General features: G+C 51.9%; 2 protein-coding genes across 4 annotated transcripts; both read right to left on the bottom strand.

The window, feature by feature from the left end:
* Nucleotides 1–635: 635 nt before the first annotated feature.
* YBX1 (Y-box binding protein 1) lies at nt 636–10924 on the bottom strand. 3 transcript variants are annotated; one of them, XM_075437275.1, is made up of 8 exons: nt 10603–10924; nt 10172–10235; nt 6360–6393; nt 4062–4151; nt 3540–3842; nt 3051–3133; nt 2671–2948; nt 636–1010 (listed from the first exon to the last, which is right to left on the bottom strand). In XM_075437275.1, the coding sequence occupies exons 1-7, from the start codon at nt 10757–10759 to the stop codon at nt 2702–2704; spliced, it is 978 nt and encodes a 325-aa protein (XP_075293390.1). In that variant the 5' UTR covers nt 10760–10924; the 3' UTR covers nt 636–1010; nt 2671–2701. The 3 variants fall into 3 exon arrangements, with proteins under 3 accessions (XP_075293390.1, XP_075293389.1, XP_075293391.1); XM_075437274.1 differs by having other exon boundaries at nt 636–1015; nt 10603–10923; XM_075437276.1 differs by having other exon boundaries at nt 636–1015; nt 2671–2936; nt 10603–10923.
* Nucleotides 10925–14178: 3254 nt separating this feature from the next.
* Nucleotides 14179–24278, bottom strand: PPIH (peptidylprolyl isomerase H). Its single transcript, XM_075437334.1, has 10 exons — nt 24197–24278; nt 23579–23643; nt 22951–22974; nt 22438–22482; nt 21966–22008; nt 19824–19916; nt 18173–18260; nt 17344–17384; nt 16013–16101; nt 14179–14361 (listed from the first exon to the last, which is right to left on the bottom strand). Exons 1-9 carry the CDS (start codon nt 24260–24262, stop codon nt 16033–16035), a joined length of 534 nt encoding a protein of 177 aa, XP_075293449.1. The 5' UTR covers nt 24263–24278; the 3' UTR covers nt 14179–14361; nt 16013–16032.
* Nucleotides 24279–25065: the final 787 nt, after the last annotated feature.

Here is a 25065-nt window from a genome sequence, read left to right as displayed (position 1 = left end):
CTTGAACTGGGGAGCCCAGCACTGGACACAGCACTGCAGATGAGGCCTCACCAGGGCAGAGTAGAGGGGGAGAACCTCCCTCGACCTGCTGGCCCCACTCCTCTTGATGCACCCCAGGATCCCATTGGCCTTCTTGGCAGCCAGGGCACACTGCTGGCTCATGGTCACCCTGTCGTCCCCCAGCACTCCCAGTCCCTCTCCACAGAGCTGCTCTCCAGCAGCTCAGCCCCAGCCTGTACTGGTGCCTGGGGTTGTTCCTCCCCAGGGGCAGGACCCTGCCCTTGCCCTTGTTGAACCTCATCAGGTTCCTCTCTGCCCAACTCTCCAGCCTGTTCAGGTCTCACTGAGTGGCAGCACAGCCTGCCCGTGTGTTCTGTCTGGCTTAGCCAGCAGCGCCTGGGAATGTGCCAGACTCGCGCCAAGCACCCCCCTCCTCGCCCTCCCAGAGCCTCCACATCCAACTGCAGCAGGGCTCAACTTGTTTTTAATTTTTTCACTTCAGTTTTTTCTGCATTGTACCCCAACAGCCTGTACACCACAGAAATGAAGCAGTCATTTTTTCCCCCAACCTTTCATAAACACTTAGCTTCGACCCCTTCATCCAACGTGGGTTTAAAACAACCAAGCACACACGGTAATTCTTTAAGACCTTTATTAACAGATGCTTGCAGTTTGACTTGAAAAAATCAGGTGTATATTTCATACAAATTAAAAATGAGGTTCTTAAAAATCTCAACTTGACCAGATATGAAACAATTTAAAAACCTTTAAAGGTATATTGAGAAAAAACAGGCTTTTAAAAAACGTGTTTATCGTTTCCAAAAGGAGACTTCTTTAGGTAAAAATAATAAAAACCCCATGCTGCATAGATAATGCAGATAGTTCTAGTAATCTGGTCAACAGCAAAAAGCAAGCACTTAAGGTCTTCAGTTCCAATTCTTTTGTTCATTTCTTATTGCTGGAATTTCATTTTCTTTTCTTCTTCTTTTCTTAAGTCTTTTCTTTGATGACTAAACTGAAAGAGAGAAGAAAAAAAAAAAAAAGTTGATCAGACAGGTACCAGAGGGTTACACGGGCGCTTTGTCCACCAAGCCTTGCCTGCAATTCAGATTCTGAGCCGCCTTTTGGACACACAAAGCCCCAAAACCTCACCAACGACAGCTCTACTTAGCTGCCAGACTCCCACCATCACCACTGCCAGTGACCAAAACTGCCACCTTCCACACCAAAAAGGGCTCCAGAAAGAGAAGACGTGGAGTGTACAAGCAAAGGACTCCCATCAAGACCTCCCCCTCACCGGTCTCCTGCTCCAGCCCGTTTGGCGACGGCCTCCCAGCAGAGCCGCTCGCGCCGGGCTCTGCGGACACACGCAGCGCTGGCTGCGGGACCAGGCGCGGAGACGGAGCCGCAGCCCCGGGGACAACCGGACACCTTCCGAAGACGGCTGAAGAGCAGACTTCTACCTGTGCCTGGCAGACACAACGTGGCATCCGCCAGCCACTGCCCAGACCGCAGAAACCACGATTTACGTTCTCCAATACCATCACTGGACAGAAAGCGCAACCAAGCGCCGCCTTGGGGCTTCCCTGCAGCCCACGGTATTAAGAATTCACCCAGCCTGTGTTAACCGTTAAGGTGAACGCCAGGACGAAACCAGGGCGAGCAGAGCGCAGCACAGCAAGGCCGGAGGAGGGACCAGGTAAAATCCATCTGCACAACAAACCCAGCAGCATCCCAGCCCTCGGAGAGCGAGTCCCTGTGCTGGGAGAGGCCGCCGAGCTGCCATCCCTGCCCAACCCCTGCCCTCCCCGCTCCCACCAGAGCCAAAACGCGTCCTCCTGTCTGCCTGTCCCCCAGGCAAGGAGCCTGGAGTGAGGCACAACAGGAACGGGACAGGAACGCTGGGGAGAGAGGGAACGCAGACAAAGTGCCAGACAGGCAAGGAAGGTGCCAGCAAAAAGCAGAACAAGTGGAAAAGTCCTAGATTTTGCCAAATTAGCAAAACTGTCCATGAGAAAGCAGCACCAAGCCCCAGCCAGCCCACCTCGCAATGAAAACCGCGTTGTACCAGCGCCCTAAGCCACGCCAGCACCTCAGTCCCCCAGCTGCTCCATAAGAAGGACCACCTCCACCAGTTTTCCCAGCGCTTTTTGGGTTAGATAACCAGCTGCTACGGAGACGCTCCCGCAAATTCTGCGTCAGCGTTCCAGATATTAATGCTTAGAGGTCTCTGCCCCTTTGGGACCAAGCAATAAAAGTCCAGACACTTACACAGCTGAGCAGATCCCAACCCCTCTTTCTCCCAGCTACTCTCAGGTCACTAGACCAGCACTGCTGGAATTAGCATTCCCGGGCACACAAAGACTGCCGTAATGCTGAGCTTCCAAGCACAGCCAAGATTTCCAGATTAGCAGTATTCTAGGCAGTGACTCCATCAATGAAATTCAAAGCCTGGTAACTGAGCCCTCCCAATTAATCAGCATTTGCACAGCAAAGTCTCACAGTTCCGCTTTGCGGGCATTAGTGAGCACGCTCACGAGTGCGGCCAGTTCAGTTACAACACGCGTGAGCAAGAACAGGTCAAACCTTCAAAGGCAAAAATTACAGGAAAGCGTCAAAAGAAAGCAGCCAGCCATCAAACCGCGTCCTCACGCGCCTCCGGACACGCACCCGGATGATGGTAGAGATGGTAAGCCGGTATTTACTCAGCCCCGCCCTGCTCGGCCTCGGGAGCGGACGTGTTCTCAGCTGGTGGTTCGGCTGTCTTCGTCTCTTTGCCATCTTGTGGTTTAGGGTTCTCTGGGCGTCTGCGTCGGTAGTTGAAGTTACGACGGTACCGACGTTGAGGTGGCTGCTGACTTTGGGTCTCATCCCCTTGGTTCTCTTTATCTTCTTCATTCCCATCCTCTCTCGGCTGTCTTTGACGAGGAGGACCCCTGAAAGTCAAGCTAGGCTTTAACAATGCAGCATCTGACCATCGCCATGTTCTGTCTCTGTCGCTAAAAGGCAAAGTTAAAAAAAAAAAAAAAAAGAGTTGATCTGCAGCATACCTGCGAAATCGTGGTCTATAACCTCGATACATGTTCTGCCTGACTGGTCTGCCTTGTTCTCCTGCACCCTGGTTGTCAGCACCCTGCAAGACATTAGGCAACAAACCACCTTAGCCACGCGCAAAGCCTGTTCGCGCCACAGCTAGCCAAGCCCCGAGGGAGAGGGCTCGGAGGGGGCTGCCAGGTTAAGGCTGAGGCGTGCAACGAGGTGGGCAGCCGTCCCAGGCACAAGAGCACGCACTGCCAGCATGTGTGTTCCACCCAGTTAATCACATCGGAAGTTAACACAGATTCAAACGCAGCCTGTTTTATAAGAGCTGTAACATTAACACCTTCAGCCTATCGACAGCTGTTCCCATGTTTCATCTTACTTCCAAACCTTACCAAAAAACATCTGGAGTATCTACAAAAAGCGGCAAAAAACTGTGGCCCATCACCCTGCTCCAAAACAATCAAGCCAGTTTCGCATCACACTTTAACAAACATTACCTCCACTATCTCTCCCTGCACGGGAGGGTTGGAATATTGTGGTCGACGCCCGTAGGGCCTACGCATATAGTAAGGTGGGTACCGCCGCCTGCGATAGGGACGGCGTTGCTGGACTTGACCTTCTGGTATGTTCTCTGCTCCTTCGTTCTTTTCCCCACTCTCACTGTTCTGGTAGTTTTGCTGGTAGTTGCGTGGAGGACCCCTACGACGTGGATATCGTCTGTAATGGTTACGGTCTGCTGCGTATTTGCTGCCTTGCACTGGAACTCCACCAGGACCGGTAACATTAGCTGCCTCCGCGCCCTGAAGAGCAGGGGTAGCGTTAGCTAAACAGTCAGCACCAAATCAGTTATAGCATAATATAATTTAGTACTCAGCAACGATTTACATCCACATTGTAAAGCAATGAAAACCCATTCATCTCCTTGGGTGTCATCAGGCACCGACTCAAACCACAGGCACCACACCAAAGCCTGCAGACCAAGTTTTCCGTGCACGCTGACACCCGAGAGACATGTTTACCTTTTCTCCCTCAACCACATCAAACTCCACGGTCTCTCCATCTCCTACGCTGCGGAGGTACTTCCTGGGGTTATTCTTCTTTATGGCAGTCTAACAACAAAACATCACAAAATTACATTTACAGGCACAGCATGTGAATACTGCTTAGCGTATCTGAAGACTTTTTTTTTTTTTAAAGATTGAAGAATTTCAGTATCTTAGGAGGAAGACCTATACTAAAAAAGCAATCAGAACACTGTGAAAACCCAAGAAGCCATAGAATTTTCCTGTATTGCTATAGTTCTGGCCTATCCAAGATGTGCAACAGCTTTGCACTGACTGGAAACATCTGTCAGCGTGCTGCCTGCTAGCTGAAAAAGCAGTTTCAAAACAAAAAACCCCCCACAATACACACTGGCCACAGGATTCCTAACTCGAGTTTAGCATTACACAATCCCATAGTATGTATACATTCCCCTGCAGTACACGCACCAACCCTGCACTCAGATTTCCAGCCCTCTACCCTTTCCCACACCGCCACAGTGCGCAGCAGCCTGCATGGCCAGAAACGAAGAGATTTCCTTCTCCGCAGCTTCCAACACCATCGCTTCGGCCACAGTATTTGCCAATTAATCACAAATCTACTCTAGCCGTGTATTAGCACCAAGGTGTCAGCACCAGACAAGCCTTTGTATCGGTGTCTGCATGCTAAACGACATTACTAGAAAACACTGAATTTTCTGTGCTGTTCAGCAGCAGATTAAATTTTTGACAGATGAGTTAATACTCAAAATGCACCGCTCTCAGCTACATCCTGCTTATCCAACACTTTAACTGAACAGTAATACAAGTGTAACAACTTTACAAAAAAATACCAGCAACAGAATTTGACTAGATTTTCTTTTTCCCCTAAATGGAACATAATCTACAGAAAAACATGCCCAGAAGTCTCAGGGTATAAAGCTGTCATTTTGGGGAAAGACAGCAAACCTTATTAAAACAGTAACACAAGTGTGACATCTCTTCATGAGACCTAAGCTTGACAATGGGGGCTGGAAAAAGCATACACAGCCATGGTGCCTAAAACAAGCTGATTTCTTTCAGATTAGACCCCTGAAACTGTTTTGTTGTGAAAATTATTACTTTAGAACAAATCACGGCCATACTGTGCTTTCAGAAACAAAGACAGCAGTTACATGGCAAGTCCTGAAATCTGACTTGTAAGTCAAGGTCACTTCCAGGTTACCCCAGTTGCAAATCGAGTAAGAAAGTCGCAGAGCTTTCCTTCAGGGCATATATTCCTGCCTCAGTACACAGGAACACAGCGGAGTCGCTTGGCCTTTCGCCCCTGCCCATTACAGAGTAACCTTTTCTAAACAAATGCCTCTACATCTTAACAGCAGGTAATTCAGACACAGCACCAATAAGCCGCTGAGAGCCGCCCAACCAAACCCAAGCCGAAGCACATTTTGGGGGTGACTTTTTCCTCCCTTTGCCAACACCATCAGCAGTGCATCCCTAACTCAAAACAGGAGACCAATCCATGGGCTCCTAAATGCCAGAAGTAAGCCACACTCCACTAAGAACTCTTTGCGGGCTGCTTCACAAGAGATCTGAGGGCAGACAGGGTAAATACACAAGAGGTGATCACACAGCCTTACAAGCCAGACAAAAGACTACACCAAGGCCAACCTGATCCATGGAATCAGCCACTGGTGCAGTGCACAGTCTCACTCTAGTCTAGTTTCCAGAGGTTTAACATGCACACCATGCATGATATCTAACTGTACTTGTCTCTTAAACTGAAAAAGTATCCACTGAAAAGTCTGAAGACTTTCATTAAAAGCCTGGAGCAATAAAATCCATAAAAGTTTTGCCTAAAAAAAACCCCACCACATCTTCACTGGCACTTCGTCCCTATTATAGCCCAAGTAATTTCCCTCCCTGCTGCCAACTTTTCATTCAACTTTATTTCCATATGCTTCCTAACAACTATGTGGATCCACACGGCAACTTTACTGGCCTTCAGTTACCCTCAGGTCTGAGTGTACTTGCAGACAGCGCAATCCTCATCGCTGTAGGTAGCAGCCTGCTCAAACCCACGTATCTCATGTCCTCACGATGGATGTTATGTCAATGTGCAAAACCCCAGCTACAAGCAGGCTCCACTTGCAACCCCACAGTGAAAAACAGTTGTTTGTGTTCAAGTCACAGTTCTGGGAAAGCACGAGGCTCTTTCACAGCCTCATTCCTGCGTACGTAGGTCACGCACAGCAAGTTGCAGAGGGGTAACACGGTTCAGTTTCAAGGCAGTCCTACCTGATGGACGAACACATCTTCCTTGGTGTCATTCCTGCAAGATAACAGGAAATTGAAATTCATGAATGAAACACACAGTAAATTAGCCCAGTTTACAAATTCAGTTCTTGGAGGTGGGGAAAAAACAGGGGACTGTTAAGACAACTAGCTTTCAGCACCAGCCTCACTCCTCAACCTGCCTCAACTAGTCCCCTACCAGCTCACTGCTGAAGCTAAGAGACTGCCAGGTAGCCTGTGCGAGGTTCAGAGCATTCTTCCTCCCTCCTGCACACGCCTCCGTCCTTCACACCCCACCGATGGAGATGCTTGAAGAACAGCAAACAACCTGACAGCCACCAGCCAGTCATTGCTGACCAAGGTCTGTGCAGCAGATTGGCTATTGCCATTATCTCTGAAGCAAGCTATCATATCATGGCTCCAGCTCTGCACAACCTCTCCACAGTCACATCCTCTCACCCTCTACGTTTCCTTCGTTTAAGGAGCAACACCGCTAGCTGATCAGCACCCCGCTGAAGGCAGCAGGGTTAGAGAAGTTGCATTTGTGAGCAGAGAGGGAAGAACTTGGGTTTCTCCCCTGATAAGAAACAGAGAACAGCTCAAGTCTGTACCTACAAGAATCCAACAGCATCCTTCCGCATGACCACGATACAGTTTCCCCAACTGCCATGCTGAAGCTGGACAGCCACCAAATGGTGCCAACTCAAGTCAGAAAAGTTTCTGTTCCGTACCTAAGAGGCACAGCTGAAACAGCCTCCGTGCTGGCTCGGGATCTGCGTGTGCTGTCTGCACCGCTCAGAACAAACTCACAGCCATACATCCAAGCTCGCATCGCACCAACCAAACCTCGCTGCGGTCTTAGTTTCATTAGTCTGTGGAACGGTCTGAATCATTAGCAAAGTGGCTTTTATTTCCTAGAATGACTGGTTAAAGACATCGCAAAGCACGCTTGTGTGAAAATGTGCTCAGAACTGGAGAGATTACAGGTATGGGTGACAGAATAATTTTTTTTTTTTTTTTTTAAGATAAAGCCAGGTGTTCGTCACGAATGGCTTTAAAACACAAGGATGACAACTAAGACTCTTCCAAAAACTCAGTCCAGCCTATGGCTATTCTATCAGACAGCACCAGTAAAAATAAGTCACTTGTCTCCTCATGGAATTGATGCCCACAAGCCTCAAAGGTTACTGGAAAAAGGTAGTCAAAAGGCAAGAAAGCAGATCCACCCTGGTCATCATGAGGCAGCTCATCTCCAAGGCCCCACGATGCAGCACCCAGGAGCCCTCGCCAAGCCTGAGCCCAAATACTTTCTTGTGCATGATGCAAGGTCTCTTACGAGATGCTCCAAAAGCTGAAAACCTTCAGAACAGCCCAATAACACGTTTTCAGAAAAAAAAAAAAAAAAAAATAAAAGCAGCTTAGCACATTCCTTCACTCTCAACTGAAAAATGGCAGCAGGACGTGCTCATCGTCTGTGCGCTGCAGGTAGGGATGCTCTACGCTCTGGCTCCAGCTTGATTTTGGGCAACCACACCAGATGCTTGTTTTGAAAACGCAGTTTCCATTGGAGCTTTAGATCAATATATGACTCAGTTACACAGATACAACTCAAGGTGTACACACGGTTAGTTAAAAAATGTACTGGTCAATTTTGCAGCCCAGTGCCTGCCACGTGATTCCTGATGGTGTTTTCCAGCAAGCACATCCACAGAGGCAGCAAGCATGCTGCTGCTTGGATGCTGCAACAGCAACAGCAAGCACTTGCTCAAAGCAGAACTGAACTGGTATGAGAGAAACCCCCACTCTGTAGGCCCAACAAGCCCTCTGGCTTATGTTTGCACTGAATGACTCTCCCCCCAACACCTTTAACCCCTTAGATAAAAAAATAAAGGCATCAGACAAGCAGACAGATCAGGAAAACGCCACTGTTCAGACCAACACAGCACTAAATACAAAGCCAGATATCAATGCGCAGCTCCAATTATGGTAAGAAGAGCAAGTCAGGGGCCTGCCCATCCATTTATTATTTTCACTGCTGTGAGAAACAATTGACAGATGCTCCGAATTCAAACTGGTATTTCAGAACAGAAATGCACTTCTAACATTAAAAGAACACAGCAAATACTTGAAGTTAACGTGCACCTACAACAAAGCTGTATTTTAGTTCCAAAGCTAACTTCAGCTGCAAGCAGGCGCGGCTGAAGCAAAGACAGGCAAGGGCAGGAGCGCCCGCAAAGTTTCCCTCGCAGCAAGCCAGAGAGATTCCAGAGTTGAGGAAATGTCCTCCAGTTCGGTTCTCAGGCTGCGGCTCTAATCTCTTGATAACATGAGATCACGCTGGGTTTCTCATTAAAAATGGCAACCTCAGGGATTAAACAGCTGCCAAATTAATGACTGGGGAAGCCATTCGGATGTCTTAACTAGCTGCTGCTGCTTCCTTGCTTGACTCACATCACTGAGCATTTCCACTACTGAGGGAAACAGGAAAAAACCCTTCCCTAGAGGTGCAGTTTGTGGCCTATGACTTTATACGCGTTTACAAAAGCCAAAGACGATAAAGCTTACAGCACTGATGACTATATGACATTTAACATTAAAAACGCGACGTGCAGACTGCACACCGGGCAGCCTCAGAGTTAAGTTTTTAAAGTTGCAGACACAAAATCAGTTAAGGAGCTTGGCAGACACCAAGACTGGGTCATAAGGTAACAGACAGTTAAAAAACAGCAACACTTAAAGCACACCTAAACACAATGCCAAATAAAAGCACCAGTATGTACAGTTGCTTCCCTGAAGAGGCACTTCCAAGTCTCCTGCAGAATTCCAAAACTGTGGTTTTGAGGTACCAGGTGTTGAAGAGGAACAGTTCTTTGGAACACGGCCTCTGCCAAACACCTCATGGGGAGGCCCTCCCGAACCAACGGGTGCAAGAATTTCCCATTTTCCCAGAACTGCTTTCAAGAGCAACTCCAGGACTCCTCTACTCCTGGGCAGCCTCACTGACATGCCTATTTTAAGCATTTACACACCCTTAAGTGTTCAAATTCTTCTTTAAAACCAACCGCTGTCATAAAAAGAAGCTTCTAGGCACTTCTTCCCTTAGAGCCCTTTCCACCTGCTCTGGGTGACCCCGCTCTGGCAGGGGGTTGGCCCAGATGATCCACAGAGGGCCCTTCCAAACTGATAGAGGAAATCTGAATTTTGTTCTTTCTCCCGTGCATTCAGGGCTTCCTCAGGAGAGCGCGCTTTTAACTACCACGCGCTCCAAGCGATTTTTGCTCGCACTGACGTGCCTGAACTTCATACAGGAGCTTAAACGCGCGTATTGTTTTTAAAGTTGCAGACACAAAACCAGTTAAGGAGCTTGGCAGACACCTAAGACTGGGTCATAAGGTAACAGACAGTTAAAAAACAGCACTATTTAAAGCAAACCTAAAAAAAATGCCCAATAAAAGCACCAGCATGTGCACTTGCTCCCCTGGAGAGGCACTTCCAAGTCTCAGCCAGCAGAGCTCGATACCCTCAAGAGCAAGCAAAAACAACCCCCGAAAACCTTAAGTGCCATAAAAAAAAATAACTTTAACGCGAGCGACACCGCCACGGAAACAGACTCCCGGGGTGAGCACGGCTCTTGCTGGGGCCCCGGGGTGGGGGTGGACCCGGGGATGGCGGCGCCCGGTTCTCCCCGCCGAGCTCGGCGATAACGGCGATAGCGGCGATACCCCCTGGGGAGGGGGGGCCCGCCCCGGGGGCCCGCCCCGCTCCCGGCAGCCCCGCAGCGCGCGCGCCCCCGGCCCCGCCCGCCGGGCCCTCACCTGTTGATGAAGCCGTACCCGTTCCTCACGTTGAACCATTTCACTGTTCCCAAAACCTTCGTTGCTGCGGGGAGGAAAAAAGGGGGGGGGGGGAAAGGCCCGGCGGCGGCGTCAGGGCGGCACGTGGCGGGGCGGCGCACACAAAGGGCCCCCGCGTGGCGGACATTTTGAGGCGCCCCGCCCCCACCCGCCGACACGCGGGGCCCGGCGGCGCGCGCGGAGGAGGAGGAGGAGGAGGAGGAGGAGGAGGAGGAAGGCGCCCAACGGCCGCCGCGGGCGCGCGCGCCGCGAGGAGGAGGCGGAGGAGGCGCGCGCCGCCCCTCAGCGAGGGGGAAGCTCGCGCCGCCCCTCAGCGATGGCGGGGGAAGGGGGGGGGTGTCTCGCGCCGCCGCCGAGGCCTCCCAACCGCCACCCCCCCCCCCGCCCCTCACCGATGACCTTCTTGTCCCCGCCGGCGGGAGGCGCCGCCGAGGCCAGGCCGCTGCCCCCGTTCCCGGTCCCACCGTTAGGCTTGGAGTCGGCGGGAGCGGCGGGGGCCGCCGCGGGGACGGGGGCGGCGGGCGGCTGGGTCTCGGCCTCGCTGCTCATGGCGGCGGCTGTTCGGTGCGGACGGTGGTGGTGACTGGCTGTTTGCGCCGCCTCCCGCGGTGTGATGGTGACTGAGGCCGGCCGTGGGGGGGCTGCTCCCTGCTCCGGGCTCGCTGAGCTCCGCTCTCCGCTCCCGATACCGATCGAACTGGCCACAATGGCGGCCCGCACCGGCTAGCCACCCCGCGCGCCCCGCCCGCGCGCCGCGCTATTCGCCGCTCGGCCCGCCCGTTAAGCGACGAGCAAGTCCGTTGGCTCTCCCCCTTCCGGCCACCGCCCCTCGCCGAGCACCTATTGGCTACAGCACCTGCCTTTCCTCAGGAACGCGCGCTCATTGGCTGTTCCGGCCGCGGCTGCCAGGCTCTCTTTTCTCACCGGCCTACCCGGAGTCCCCGCCCCCGCGCCTCGATTGGCCGCCTCCGCCGCTCCCACCCCCAACGGGCCCGACCGGGGAAGTGCGGACGACCATGTGGCAGCGGCGGCCGGGCCCGCTCCGTCCCCTCCCGCGCGGGGCCTCGCCCCCCGCCTGCCCCCGGTGGTGCCGGGCCGCGGGCTCAGGGACGCACTGAGCCCTGTGCACGGGCCTCCCGGTGAGAGGGCGGGCGGGGGGGGATCGGGCCCTGCACCCCCCTCCCGCAGATGCAGAGCGCGGGCTGCTCCGCGGGCCCTTGCCCGGCTAATTGCCGGAGGTAAACGCCTCTAATTAAGCCGTTGAAGAGCCGGGCTGTAGCCCCGGGGCGGGGGTCTCTCGTCTCTAACGAGCCTTTTCCCCAGCATCCCGCCCTTCCCTCCCGGAGGGCTCCCTTGGGGGGGCAGCCCCTGTCTCTCAGTGGGGCCCTTCCCCGGGACCCCCTCTCCGCTCCTCAGCTTCCATCCCCCGCGTCTCCACCCGGCTCCGAGGACCCCGGAGGGTTCCCCAGCGCAAAGCTCCAGGGGGAACCCAGCGCTCTCGTCCACTAAGTTATTTCCCTCCCGCACTCGAAAAATGCGATTCCTCCCACATGGGAGGAGGAAAAAGTCACCGGCAGCCACCAGGAAGGTCTCCAGGAGCTGCCCCAGCACTCCACCGTCTTTGTGGCCAACCCTCGGGATCAGTCCTACAGCATCACCCACAAATTTCTGTCGATTCCCCCACCCCAGTGCGAAAAACAAAAGCCGTTCCCCACATGGCCGTGGCCAGGTGAGGGGCTCAGACCGGGCCAAGGGTAACCCACCAGTGTGGTTTACGGACATAGGTCTTGTCAAGCTATCTTGGTGCCTCTTCCATGAGATCTCCAACTCCGCCGACGAAGGAAAGAGCTTTCAAACGAACACAATCCCACAAGGGATCGTGACCTTGAAACCAGAATGATATCAAAACTGATAAAATGATCATCAAAAATGGTGCTCAGTAAGTCCAAATGATAAATCAAAAATGATGCTCAGTAAGTCAAGTGAAAAATAAGTCTTAAAATATAATGGCAAATAGGGAATCCACCATGCAAGAGACCCTAGAGGGAGAAAATTGGGGGAGAAAAATTCGAACGTTGGTGATGAAGCCTGTGAGGAAGCCAGGGCCATGCACCTACAGAAGAAAATGTGGGCCACCTAACAGCGAACAGCGTATTTTGGGGTAACACTGTGGGGCCCAGAGGCTAATCTGATCCCCAGATGAATAAAGAGGCAATCAGAAACACTGTCTTCAACCGCAGCATCCACAGCTGGAGGAAGACACTGGAGGTCAAGAGAGAAGATCCATCATCTCCTCTACACCAGGAGGTTCCAGCACTTGCTACACACAACATAACTGAAGGGGGACTTCACCGAGGGGGAATTAAACCCAAAAATGTGGGCTTTGAGAAAACTTCCAGCCAGCAGAGAAGGAACAGCTGGAAAGCTGAAACTCCGCACATTCAGCGTCGAAGAGACACGTAATGGGATATAATTAGCCACTGGAAGAACTTTCAAAGAGGTTATAATGGATTTGCGGCTGTTAATTAATTTGGGGAAGCTCTGTGACCCCTGCGCTGCAGGCAGTGAGAGTAGCTGATCGCAGTGACATAAATGCATCAGGCTGAGAAAATGCTGCTGAGCCTGGACCCAGAAATAAGCAGGTTTCCCTGGTGAAAAAGTACCGTGAATTTGGGTACCCGCAGCCAGAACTGCAAACCTCAGCACTGCAGCTGGCGGGCAGAGCTGCCTCGAGCCGCCGGGAGCTGATCTCCTGCCAGAACACCATCCAGACGTGCGTCCTGAGCAGGACCAGCAGCTGAGTTCCTCTCCTTTTGGTCACCTCTACTTCACAGCTGTCATCCGGGTCCAGTTCTCTCCTCCTTACTGGGAATCTTCAACCCTCGTCTCACAGGAGAGAGCCCTCTGCAAAGTCTTTTTGGGTCTGGAGAGGAAAATGCTTTGTGTTTCTTTCACCGCCTGATGTTCTGCAGGTACAAGAAGGCGAAATGCCTCGGGCTGGAGAGAAGTGACCACGAGTGTCATCAGCAGCTGTGCAATCCCAGGAATGGAGACCTGGAAATCCTGACAGCCACAGCCTGCTTCAAGGACTTCAAACAGCTGCGAGATAAAAGCGCAGCCCAAAGCATGCCTGCAGGATCTGTCCCCCAGTACGTCAGCGCTGGGTAACGCACAGGCTAAGCGCAGGGCTGCACCGCCCCAAGGCAGCCCCGCACCACACGCTCCTGCTGCCCGAGGAGTGACGGGATGTGTCCGGATGGGATGACGCGCCTGCACATGACAGAACAGACTTTGTCCCAACTCCTTTACGTTTAATCTGCAGGATGAGAAAACTCGTTGTGCAGCCCAGCCCCCCCGAGGGGTGCTTTCTAGGCCCCCCAGCAGCAGATGAGCTTGCAGCCTGGGAGAAGAAAGCCAAGTTTTTTCCACCAACCTGCAGCCTCACCTGTGCTCTTTGTAACCATGCAGGGTAAGGAACCCCAATTTCTACTCCTGCAGCATAACCATTCTCTGCTTCAGCCCTGCTCTAACACCCTTGTAGCACCCAGGTAAATTCCTGGCACGTAACAGCCCCGTGGCCTAGCGCCGCGACGTGCTGGGGGTGGTTGACAAACACTCATTTACAGCGTAACTCACGTCAGAGCTCAGCAAACTAACGGCGATGGGAGTCTTCGTGCCATACCAATTTCTTGTGCCTCAACAAGGCTGCGCGCAGAAAGGTTCTGGAGATTCCCAAGAAGCTCTCTGCCAGGCAGCCTTATCTACCTGCTGAGCAAGTGGTGGAGCACAGCACTGCTACGCTTTCACCCCTTCTCTCCCATTTTGCAGACGCCCAGCAGCAATGCCCCTCAACATCATGCACCATAAACGTTCCCTACTGAACCATAAGGCACGTGCTGAAGATGCTCTGGCCCTTCTCTCCTAAAGGATCTGTTCCTAAGCATGTCAACTGATGTGCACTACACACATACTTAAAAAAATTCTTTATTTACATTTCAAAATGTAAGAAAAAAAAAAGATGTCAATTATTAAATAATTTCAGGAGAACGTCAAGACCGCAGATCCTGTGGAGAGGACTGGGGTGGTGGGGGAGCTGGCTGGGGCTGGAACTGTGTAGAGCCAGCACAGGCCTAACCACCGGTGAAGGAGCACTGAAACGAAGGAGAAGAAACAAGCTCGCAATGCTGGACAGCCATTCCCACCTCATCCTACAACAGCAAGGCTGTGCAGTGACACTGGGTGCCGCTACAGCCATGTTCAGGTGAGCACTGCTTGCTGCGTGCACCAGCTCCCGTCAGACCCGACCCAGACAACTCGGGAGTCCTCCTGGGTCTCCACACCATCTGCCTCTACCTCTAAGCTTAAAACCAATGCTGCCTGTTTCTTCTGGCTGATTTCAAAGGATCTTGACAAGTAACTGATTTAGCTGTCTGCAGCTGGGTGAGACGCGTGCTGTTCTGGTCTGCAGGCAGCCCCCAGGCAGCAGGGTACAGAAAGGCAGTTCCTAACACCTGGCTGGGAAGAAGCAAGGTGGCACCAGCCTCGTATCCAGAAATGAAAGGCTTCTCAGGCTGGATGCTGGCCAGAGATCAGGTACTCCAAACAGAAAGATCAACAAGTTGAGGCCTGAGAACCCTAAACGGGACCTGACCCATCAGCACTAGTCCACCCAGCTGCAAGAAAGGCTGTTAACAAAGCTGTCCCTATCTTCAAAAGGCTATAAATGCCACTAGAGGTACCAGGGAAACGAAAGAATGATTACATTCCCTGTCGTCACTTCATCAAACAGGAGGAGCTCCAAGAGTCAGGCACTGCAGAGCTGAAAGACTTTGTTATGGAAGCAGTGGCGCGTCTCCATGGGTAATTCCAGATGTCTATGGAAATCGTCTGATGGAAGGCCAGAAATTGCAGGGATTTGCTTTTGTCAGTGCCTGCCTGCCTGCTGAAATTTGAAAAATCAACAACCAAAAGGCTAATACACCAGATTTTTGACAAGCTGCAGCCTGACACATTGAAATCTGGACAGATTTGTTTAAATGCTTGTGGTTTTTACTGTGAAGCGGGCGGACAAAAGGAAACAGAATATTGTACGTTAGCCTAAGCTCTGTCCTAAGCCTAAGCTCTGTCCTGAGCCTAGTGGTGTAGCCAAAATTAACCCGGAATAACAGTAAATACTGGAAACATCTCCCTTCAGAGGAGGACAGAGGTATTTTTTCGGGTTAAGGTAAGACTATGTCACATGGTAACTCCTTGGCCCTTCGGTGGTGGCAGTCCTGTGGCTGTGCTGAGCAAGAAGGCTCAAGTCCTCTCTTCCTCCTCTTCTTTCCTCGATCCCTGCCTGCCCCACACGTGGATGCTCTGCTTTCTGCAGCAACAGGATTGTTCACCAACCCACAGGTGAAAGTGAAGCCTCCCACCCCCCGAGGCTGCCTGGGTAACACCAGCCGGATTCCTGCTGCAACGCCCTTTCATCCACCGGTTTCCAAAGCCGAGGCTTCAAGGCAGCCTAACCCCATCCAAGGCACAGCTCCCGCAACCCCATCTTCTCCTTGACAGCAGCTGCAAAATCGCGTCCCTGTAGCGCTGCCTTTGATGACTGCGTGGCTCGCAGGGAAGCCAGTTCAGGGAGTTGAGCTGGCAAAAAACCCAGCGCTGTCAGGGAGGCATTTTCTGGTGTTTCACTGAGCTGAGTCAGCTCTCTGCAGACTCAAATTTGAGTGCGAAAGGAAGGCAAAAGAAAAGCAAGGAGCAGAGCAGCCCAGAGTTCAGTTGCGCTGGGTGCCTGTGAAGATGGAGACTTACCACGTTCCTCTTTTACTGCTTTACATTTCCCCACACTGGGAGATCACAACCGGCAGCTTGGGTTTGTTATTTGGACCCGTAGGCACATTCTGGGGACAAACAAATATATAAAATTGCACCTTAAAAAAAGCACAGCAAATCCAGAGCGCGACATGTACTTGAAGACTGGCTAAGAGATGCCTGTGCAACATCGGGAACAGGGAAATCTAGACACAGCTCTGAGTAACACAGAAGCACTGTCACGTATTTTGGCAACGGACCCAGCCATAAGCCGGTGAATCCTCTGTCCGCAGAGGTCTAGGATCCTTTGGATGGCAGGGAAGGAACTGGGGAGCTCCTCATGAGATACAACAGGCATCATGTCACTTGAGGCTGCTGTGGCTTAAATCTTTGAAGTTACCAATTACAGCTGCAACGAGCAAACTTGTGTGTTTGTATAGACGGGGAATTCAAATATGAGTCACAAAGCAACCCTCACTCTGAGCCTCTCGTTCTGCTGGACTCGGCTGCTCTTTCACAAGTGTCTCATTTAACTCCTCTAATCTGCCCCTCGCTGCAGCGATGCACAAAGCAGGCACGCCACAACCCTTCCATCAGTGCTTCTGGTGAAGAGGGCGAGCGACACGTGCGTTATATCGTGCTGTACAGCTCCTCGCACGCCACCTTTTCTCAACACCTAACAGGTGTCAGCTCTGTGTTTGCCCCACTTTTCAGATTTAGAGGCCCTTGTGCACATTATCCCGTGCGTGTGCTGTCAAGTCAGTGTCAGCTGTCTTGAAGAACTCACTGCTGTTTGTGAAATCTGCTCGTTACCCAGTCACAACACTGCTAGCAGCCATCACCCCTGAGCATATTTATCTTCATCTCCTGGAAGCCCATCAGAAGATTCGGTTAGTTTTTCTTGCTAAACATGCTGATCACAGATCAGCAGAACTGATGATTTAGCATCCACTGAATAATCCCAGGCGATGGCACAGAAGGGATCTGCTTTACGCTCTTGTCTGAGTTGCTGATGGAACAGCTTTTCAGCTCAGCTTCCTGAACAAATGCAAAGCATTGCAAATAAAGCCACAAGAACACAGTCCCCGCTCAAACACTAACCAGCAACCACGAGAGCGTGGCATTTCTAAAGTCAATCCACATGAAAGCCTTTGCCTCAACAAATTTCCTGCTATTTTATAACGATGACAACTGACAATACCAGTTATCAACACTGGTATTCCCTGGTATCCTGTACACAGACAGTGGGAGACAACAGAACAACCCTTGTTAATCCTCCACACAACTTTCCAACGTGGACATGCACAGAGAAATAGGCGAATTCAACTTACTTCAATTTTTCTCATGACCAACAGCCCATCGACAATTTTACCTAGAACGAGAAAATTTATCCACTTCAATACGGCCAGCTTTCACCGTTGCTCCCCCCAGCTCATCACAGGTACAGGAATTTCTGTTCCTCCTCAAAAGTCTTGCGTAGGGTATAGCTCTTGGGCACTTCAGGGTTTGTTACTGATCTCCAAGCTGACAGAGGACAGAATCCTCTTCAAACATTTGCCGCATTCGGAACAGATTAAGTGAGTTTTCCCATCGCAGGGGTGGCACGTGTAGAAATCTAGGCTTTGAGATCTACCTCCAACCACTGTGCTAAAATACAGCAGGAACTACCTCTCTAGCAACACAACCTTTGTAATAATGCTAAAACGGCAAGGAACGGTTTCAGTGTTACTTCAGAACTGGAGGAAATACTAAGCAGGACATCAGCTGAAAGGCTAGCCTTGAAATCCGACAGCACATGAAAAGTTAGTAATTCTATGAAACCACATCTGCTATCTCAAAACTCTGCTGAAAGCTCAGTCCTGCTCTCTGACAGTGGAGAAGAAAGGTATCCTTCACTCATCTGTCTGTCTCTTCCGCACTGGCACCAGGATTTATGTACTAACACGATACACCAATAAAGGAACTGGTCTGGATTAAAGCTAACCTGGGAAAAAAATGTTTCATTTCAACAGCGATCCGCCTCAGATTCTGGCTGCACAGACACCTCCACTAGCCCAAGCGAGGGGGAAGGAACAAGCAGTCCGTAGCTGTTCACTGTAGCAGCTGTGCTGCAGGGAGCGTCTGTGAGCCGGAACCCAGGCCTTCGCTGCAGGTACTCACCAAACACGACATGTTTTCCATCCAACCAGTCACATTTGGAGCACGTAATGAAAAACTGACAGCCATTGGTACTTGGACCACTGTTTGCCTGGGGGTTGAGAACGGCAAAATATGAAAAGCAGAAAAATTAGGTCTTCCCAAAACCGAAGGCAGACGCATCTCGCATAGGAAAGAGCTGTTGCTCTACACCTAGCCTAGCTTATTTTTAGCTGGTTGCTACACAAACCAAAGGACCCAAGATATACATCTGCTGGAGAGCACCCTGCGCCAGGAATCGGCATGCCACCAAGGCTGGTCGTGCCAGTGTGCGCAAGAGCCAGACCGTCAAGTTTTTATTATACTTCTACAAAGGCACGTTCAGTGCAAGACTGTGCTGAAATCTGGGCTCTAGAGCTTGCTCCTGAAAACAGGCTGAACTTCTTGGTGATGAATACTTACTGGCTGCAGTATTGTCCTGGGGAAAACTGAAAGTCAGGAACCAGGGGAGGAAAAAAGCAGCCGATTTCTGCTATTTGGGAGGTTTCCTCAGAATTAAAAAAAAAATAAAAAAAAAAAAATGGTGTCTGTTCTGACGACCAGTATGAGAAAGGTAACAATCATACTGGCACAAGGCTCACAGGAACAATGTCCCACAGATGTGAAATTTCATTCACACCCGAGCGCAACACCCAGAGCATTCGCGCTCTGCTAAGAAAACATCTCTGCCACACTTCATTTCAATTTTTCAAAGCTCTTTCAACAACCAGGAGGTACTAACGCATGTTTCTGTGCTGACAGGTGAACCGGGCAAGTTTTGCAGCTGCAGGATGGCCCAGGACACAGTCACGCTGGATCTTTTACTTACTGCTAGCCAGCTTCGGAAGGACCTGGCTGGGACGGGCCACGGTTTGGCCCAGCACGACAACTCGTGAGCCACGCTGCTTTAACACAAAGCTGGCAATACCAGTGTGGATCCCTTCTCCCTCACTACAGTACACCGGTTGCTTAGCTGTGTTGTGATGCCTCTTCTTGGACCATGTTTTGAACCGGATGAGTAACTAATCCAAACGGTAAATGCCCAAAGCAACAGGTTTAAGGGCAGGGCAGCTGAAAGAGCTGGGGAAGAAGCAGTTGTGGATAGGAACGCCAAAGCACTGGCTCTGCTTGCTTCCTATTGCAAAAGTCAGTGCGTTGCTCCCACCAGACAACATGTGATGGTTGTAGTTTTTCCTACAATGCTGAATAGGAAGCGTATGTTCGAAAAGATACCATGGTAACGCTGCTATGGCTTTGAAACTCCCAAATCTCTTTTGTTTCATCCTTGCTGAGGTCAGTGTTTGACAGCAGCATCAGGGAAGAAAAAACACCACCACTTGCCAGCATATGAAAACTGTAAGAATCAAGCTTTTCCGGAAGCTGATCAAACCAAGCCTGGCCCAGCACTCCAACAGGTGAACAAGCAAGGATGCTGCAGGATCAGGACTTCTGTGTTACTCAACACATTAACACACCAGCAGCCTCCTGACCAGCAGTTACAAAGCAGGTCTTCCAGAGCGTGTATCCAACGGCAGAGATTTCTGTTGTCTGGCAAACAATTTATATCCTTCGGAAAAGGGCACGGAGACAGTACCAAAGGCTTTTTAGTCTTACAATGTCATTATTTTATACTCACCATCGAGAGCAGCCCAGGAGCAGAGTGTTTCAGCTTGAAGTTTTCATCCGCAAAAGGACCCCTATATATGCTGGCTACTCCAGTGCCGTCTCCCTGCACGAGAGCGGTGCCTGGTCAGCCCCAGCATTTCTTCTGTAGCCATTGCTACAGAACAATTCCATTTAAAAATTAAATTTAGCATCCCCAAGCAAAAGGACAGGGTTAAACTCAGCCCAGAACGGGTGGCGTACTGCCATTTATATACACTAGCAGCAAACATGTTCAGTGTTTCATTTCTGAAGGGGAGCAGCGACCGGTTTCCAACTACACAGTACGCTGTTTGCCATCCATATGTTGGCAGAAACCCACAGAGACGGTGGGAGGCTCGGACTCCATCCTTGAGTGAGGTGGAGGCTACAGATTGCTTGGTACGGACCCACCTAGACTTGGTAGGGAAAAGGGAGGGGACACAGATGTATGGGCTGGTGTGACAAACAAAGCAGAAGTGGTTGCGTGGAAAAAGTCAGCTGATGGTATGCTTACTTATTTCACCTTATTTTCCGTGACTTTACTAAAAACAGGGAAGCGATCTCTCTGTTCAACAAGGACAGTTTCTAAAATATGGAGTTTCTAATTTTTGCTGCACTTTCTACTGCATGGAGACATCTCGTACTTAACTACAAGCCCTAGCACTCGGGATCTCCAGACACTTCTAAATCCACGCAGCACGGCCCCTAACAGCTGCGGGCTGCAAGCTCCGGCTGCTCGCGAGTTTGTAACTCTGCAGAAGCCTGACGCACGGTTCAGGCAAGACTCGTAACTGGTGGGACTGCTGAAAGGCCACCCTGCCCTTCGGTCCAGCACTGCAGAGACACTCCTGTGTGGTGCCAACAGGACTGAGCAGCGACCCTTCACTACAACGGCCTTAAAGGTGCTGCAGCAAGGAACCCTTCAGGGAAAGCTGCAGAAGCAATGCCAACAGGCATCTCTGGCACGGTCAGTTAAATCTACCATTCTGACAGTAATTTCCCTTTCTGTGTTGATTTCTGTGCTGATTTTCCTTTTCCGTGTCGCTTCAACCCCATTTCTTCTGCCCTGCTGCAACCCGTCTTCCTCCATTGCTTTTCCACTTAACATAAATGTTCTTTACTAGGCCAAACTTCGCAGGAAAATAAGATGCCAGTAACGCAGCATGTGCAGCTCCACATCTTTTGCTCTGCTTGCCTAGCCCTTGCTTTCTTTCCTCCTATTCTCTGTGGTTTACCTCAACTATGGCTCTGAGACAAGAACACAGACCCTATCTTAGTGGCCAGTGCGACCGTTCTTCCTCCCCAAGGGGATTTGTAATAAGTGTAATTTCTGATTTATAAATACTGGTGCCATCTGTAATGCTTGTTGAGCTTCAGTGGGAGTAATAAAGCCCACCGGGACATTTCAGCAGCATCACAAATAGCGACTACCTAAAAGTCTGCTGGGGCTGAGCCACACGCTGTGTGGTCCGGTCTCTCAGTGACTTTCATACAACCAAGTTTTACAAATTTTGTATTAAAAAAGCTTGATCACCTCCCTCCGATTTTGAAATGCTTCCAGAAATCAAGTCATTTTACCAGATCCCAGGTCAGTGAAGAGACCCAGCAGTCCTCCAGCCTCCTGCAAATGCTCTGCTTATCCCCAAGTCAGAGCACGAGCAACACTGAGGGCACAAAGTCTTTTCTATTGTGAGACAATTCACTAACAAAACGTTCGTTTTGATTTAAACTCTCTCTTGCGCTAGACTTGTGGCTCTGTACTTGGGGTCTCTCTCCACAAAGCTAATGGAAATTCACAGGGTTTCTTGCTGGGGGGACAGGAGAAGGGGGAAGGACAACAGGGTAAAAAACACCTCTGCACGTTTAAAAAGCCTCTAGCTGTACTGCCATGCTTTTTTCAGAGTGGAAATCTTTTGGCAAAGGGAAGGTATGTTCACCCAAGACTCCAGATCTGTTTTCAAGTACATTACAGTCTGTAGCAGTAAGATGGCAGCAACGCCACAAGGAAACCTCCAGTTACTACTGGGTACCTCAGAAGAGAGCCAACAGATCCCATAAATCAGGATGGACCCTTGGAAAGCGTTCCGTATTATACCACGTAGGAATAGCACAAAGGGAATACAGAAGTACATACGTTTACAAAGTCACCTCCTTGGATCATGAAATCCTTTATGACCCTAGAGAAGTAAAACAGTACTTAGTTCTCAGTAGAAAAATGCCTCAAGAAGCTTAATATGTGATAAAAAGGAGTTCTGCCTCACAGCACAACAAAAGTTCTCGGGGTCTATGAATGCTACAGTCTCAAATCTACAACAAATATTAACGACTGGTTGCCACCAGGTAACTTGGGACCCACTGCTGTTCGACCAGGGACAGCGATTAGGTGACAGATGCTGTTTTGGCACACTGAGAATAGGGGGATCCCTCCCAGCAACCCCAGCGCACGCATCCGACAGCACCTGCAGATCCCCCACAGCTACGGAAGGATGGGATTAGCTGTGCCTTACAAACGCCCCCCCAGACCAATAACGCCTCCGAGGCAGGTCTCAAAACCCCGCCTGGCTCAGACCGCTACTTGATGGCCTAAACAAACGCGGAGGAATTACCTGTGGAAAGTGCTGCCTTTATAACCTATAGGGACACCATCTTTCCTGCAAGGAAATAAAAAGGAAAATCACTGCAACCCCAACACAAAACCCTCCCAGGAGTTCAGAGGCCCAAAGGATTGCCAGGTACCTTCGTAGGTGCCCTGATATACAACCAACCGCCAGGGCCCGGCCCGCAGCTGGTGCTACCGAGGCTACGGCAAACCTCAAGTGGGCTCTGCATCTTCAACGACACCCATCCCACCACCTTAAAGGGACCCTACTGCAATTTGCAGCACGAGCAGGATCTGGAGGCAGGGCTTTTTAGAGCAACCTGAGCATGAACAAAGTCATGCCCAAAAGGGAAACTCTGCCACCCCCGCGACTGACCAAGCCCACAAGAATTTTGTCAGAACAGATCTCTAACATTTTGCACTGGTATGGTAAGAAAAACCCCCAAGTGAACCTTCCTGCCGCTCCCCCAGCCCTGCTTCTCTGAGTAGGCTACTTGAAAGGACACTATAACCCACTCACCTGAATTCACCCGTACAAAACTGCCTGGAAAACAAAACAGAGCAGAGCGTGAGCCATGTTTGAACTCCGAGGACCCTGAGGGCTGCGTCCAGCGAACACGCGCTGACTGCTGCGCAGGACCTCCCTTACTGCATCGGGGATATCCCCAGCGAAACGGGAACCGGCAGTAGCTCCCCCCAGCTTCCATTTCAACACCGGACTTCTGTCCTTTCTGCAGTTGAGGATGTCAGGTATTTCACACCAGGGTTGTAAGACACTGGACATGGCGCGGGCACCGTGTTTCACAGAGAACAGGGCACACTCATTCCCCCCGTGGAAGCTGGATGTCCAAGCGGTACATCCTTCGGCCCGTGGCAGAGCACTCTAACGCCACATTAAGGTACTGCCAAGCGTATCAGAAGCTCCGCGGAGGAAGCAGAGAGGGACTGGAGCCCTTCACCTTCCAGCCAGACGGGCTGCCCCGGGGCATCGGGACGCTGCACGCTCACACCTCTCTGGGAACGGAGAGAGGAGCAAAGCCAGCGCGGCGGTTCGGGGGGCGGACGGTCACTCTGCCACCACAGACACTCCCGCACCGTACAGCCTTCGTGGTCCGGGCTGAGCTGCAGGAACGCCACCTGCTCCTTACCTGAAGTTCTCCGCTGTTTTGGGCACGACGTCGGCGAACAGCTCGATCTTCATGCGGCCGACCTCCTGGGGAGACGGTGGTCGGATCAACCTTCCGGGCTCTACACACACCCCCCCAGCCTCCCCACCCGGGAAAATCCCACAAATCCAACCTCCCGCTGCACCCCCCATCCCTGCAAGCCCCCACCTGAGGCCACCCCGCTCCCCTTGCGCCGCTGCAAGGCCTTTCCCCTGCAGCCCCGTAACCCTGCAGCCCCCCCAGTGCACCCCCCACGCCCCCCCATGCTCCTACCCCCCCCAGTTACCCCCTGCACCCCCCCCACCGTGCAAACTCCACCTCCAGTGCTCCTCCGGCAGCCCCCCCAGTGCACACCCCTCCCCCCCACACTCCTACCCCCCCAATTACCCCCTGCACAGCCCCCCCGCCGTGCACCCCCTGCAAACCCCCCTTCCCCACCCCTCCACGCCCCTGCCCCCCTCCCGGTTACCCCCGCACCCCCCCTCCGGTGCTCCCCCACCAGCCACCCCGGTGCTCCCTCCCCCCGCCGTTCCCCACCGGGGCTCCCCGCAGCCCCCGAACCCCGCCGGGACCAGAGGCGATGCCGGGCCCGCCGCCCACCTGCCCGCCGATGCTGACATCGAAAAACACCACGGGGTTGTTGGGGTTGGCCGCCAGCGCCGACATCGCGGCCGCGTCTCCCGGAAGCGGAAGTGGCGGCGGAAGCGGAAGCGGGAGGCGGGGTGAGGGGGGGGGGGGTGTTCCCTCCGCCTAGGGCCGGCATGGCGGGCGCGGTGCCGGCAGCCGGAGGCCCTGGGCCTTTTGTCCGCGGTTCGTCAGCCCCCCCCAGCCCGGGGGAAGCAGTCAGGGACCTCCGCACCGCCCGGAGACCCCCCGGGCCGTGGGGCCGGCTGGGAACGGGCGGAGGGGCTGGCCCAGCCACTCGCCTCATCCGTGCAGGCCCGGCTGCAGGGGAGCTGCGGGGCACCGCAGGGCTGTCGGCCTGACCAGTACAGGCTGGGGCGGACCTGCTGCAGAGGGACTGGGAGTGCTGGGGGACGACAGGGTGACCATGAGCCAGCAGCGTGCACTGGCTGCCAAGAAAGCTAATGGGATCCTGGTGTAACCAAGGTGATGGAATTAGTTAATCATAAAGCACCAACAATGCTGCTATGTCCCTTGTACAGCCCTGCCCATCTGGACATTAGGTCAGGGAACAGAGGGTTTAGTCCCTACGTAACCATTAATGTTAAACAATAATGGTGAAGGGGGATTTTTAATAGAAATAGCGTTACCAAGTAGTTGCAGGTGTATTTGTGGTACCTATCTATTGTGTGAATTAACTGAAGCAAAAAGTCATACATCTCCCCTCAAAGAAGTTAGTTTTAATTAAAACTAGCAGGTGCCTAGAACTGGTCAAGACGACCCGTGCTGCAGGGACAAGAGCCAGAAGAGGACTGAGTTTGCGCAGAAACTGTGATGAAGAGGAT

Source organism: Opisthocomus hoazin, chromosome 16 (genome assembly GCF_030867145.1).
Source record: "Opisthocomus hoazin isolate bOpiHoa1 chromosome 16, bOpiHoa1.hap1, whole genome shotgun sequence".
In the NCBI taxonomy this organism is placed as follows: domain Eukaryota; kingdom Metazoa; phylum Chordata; class Aves; order Opisthocomiformes; family Opisthocomidae; genus Opisthocomus; species Opisthocomus hoazin.
The sequence above is the reverse complement of the archived record's forward strand: the minus strand, read 5'-3'. Positions and strand labels throughout refer to the sequence as shown.

What these genes read in the sequence shown, in the direction of transcription:
- PPIH (XM_075437334.1), bottom strand. Translation starts at nt 24,262, where the DNA reads ATGTCGGCGCTGGCGGCCAACCCCAACAACCCCGTGGTGTTTTTCGAT. An exon ending in AAAACAGCGGAGAACTTCAG is followed by an intron (nt 22,975 to 23,578) that starts GTAAGGAGCAGG and finishes TTTGTTTTCCAG; the next exon opens with GCAGTTTTGTACGGGTGAAT. An exon ending in AAAGGCAGCACTTTCCACAG is followed by an intron (nt 22,009 to 22,437) that starts GTAATTCCTCCG and finishes TTACTTCTCTAG; the next exon opens with GGTCATAAAGGATTTCATGA.
- YBX1 (XM_075437275.1), bottom strand. Translation starts at nt 10,759, where the DNA reads ATGAGCAGCGAGGCCGAGACCCAGCCGCCCGCCGCCCCCGTCCCCGCG. An exon ending in AAGATGTGTTCGTCCATCAG is followed by an intron (nt 4,152 to 6,359) that starts GTAGGACTGCCT and finishes TTTTGTTGTTAG; the next exon opens with ACTGCCATAAAGAAGAATAA. An exon ending in ATGTGGTTGAGGGAGAAAAG is followed by an intron (nt 3,843 to 4,061) that starts GTAAACATGTCT and finishes CCTGCTCTTCAG; the next exon opens with GGCGCGGAGGCAGCTAATGT.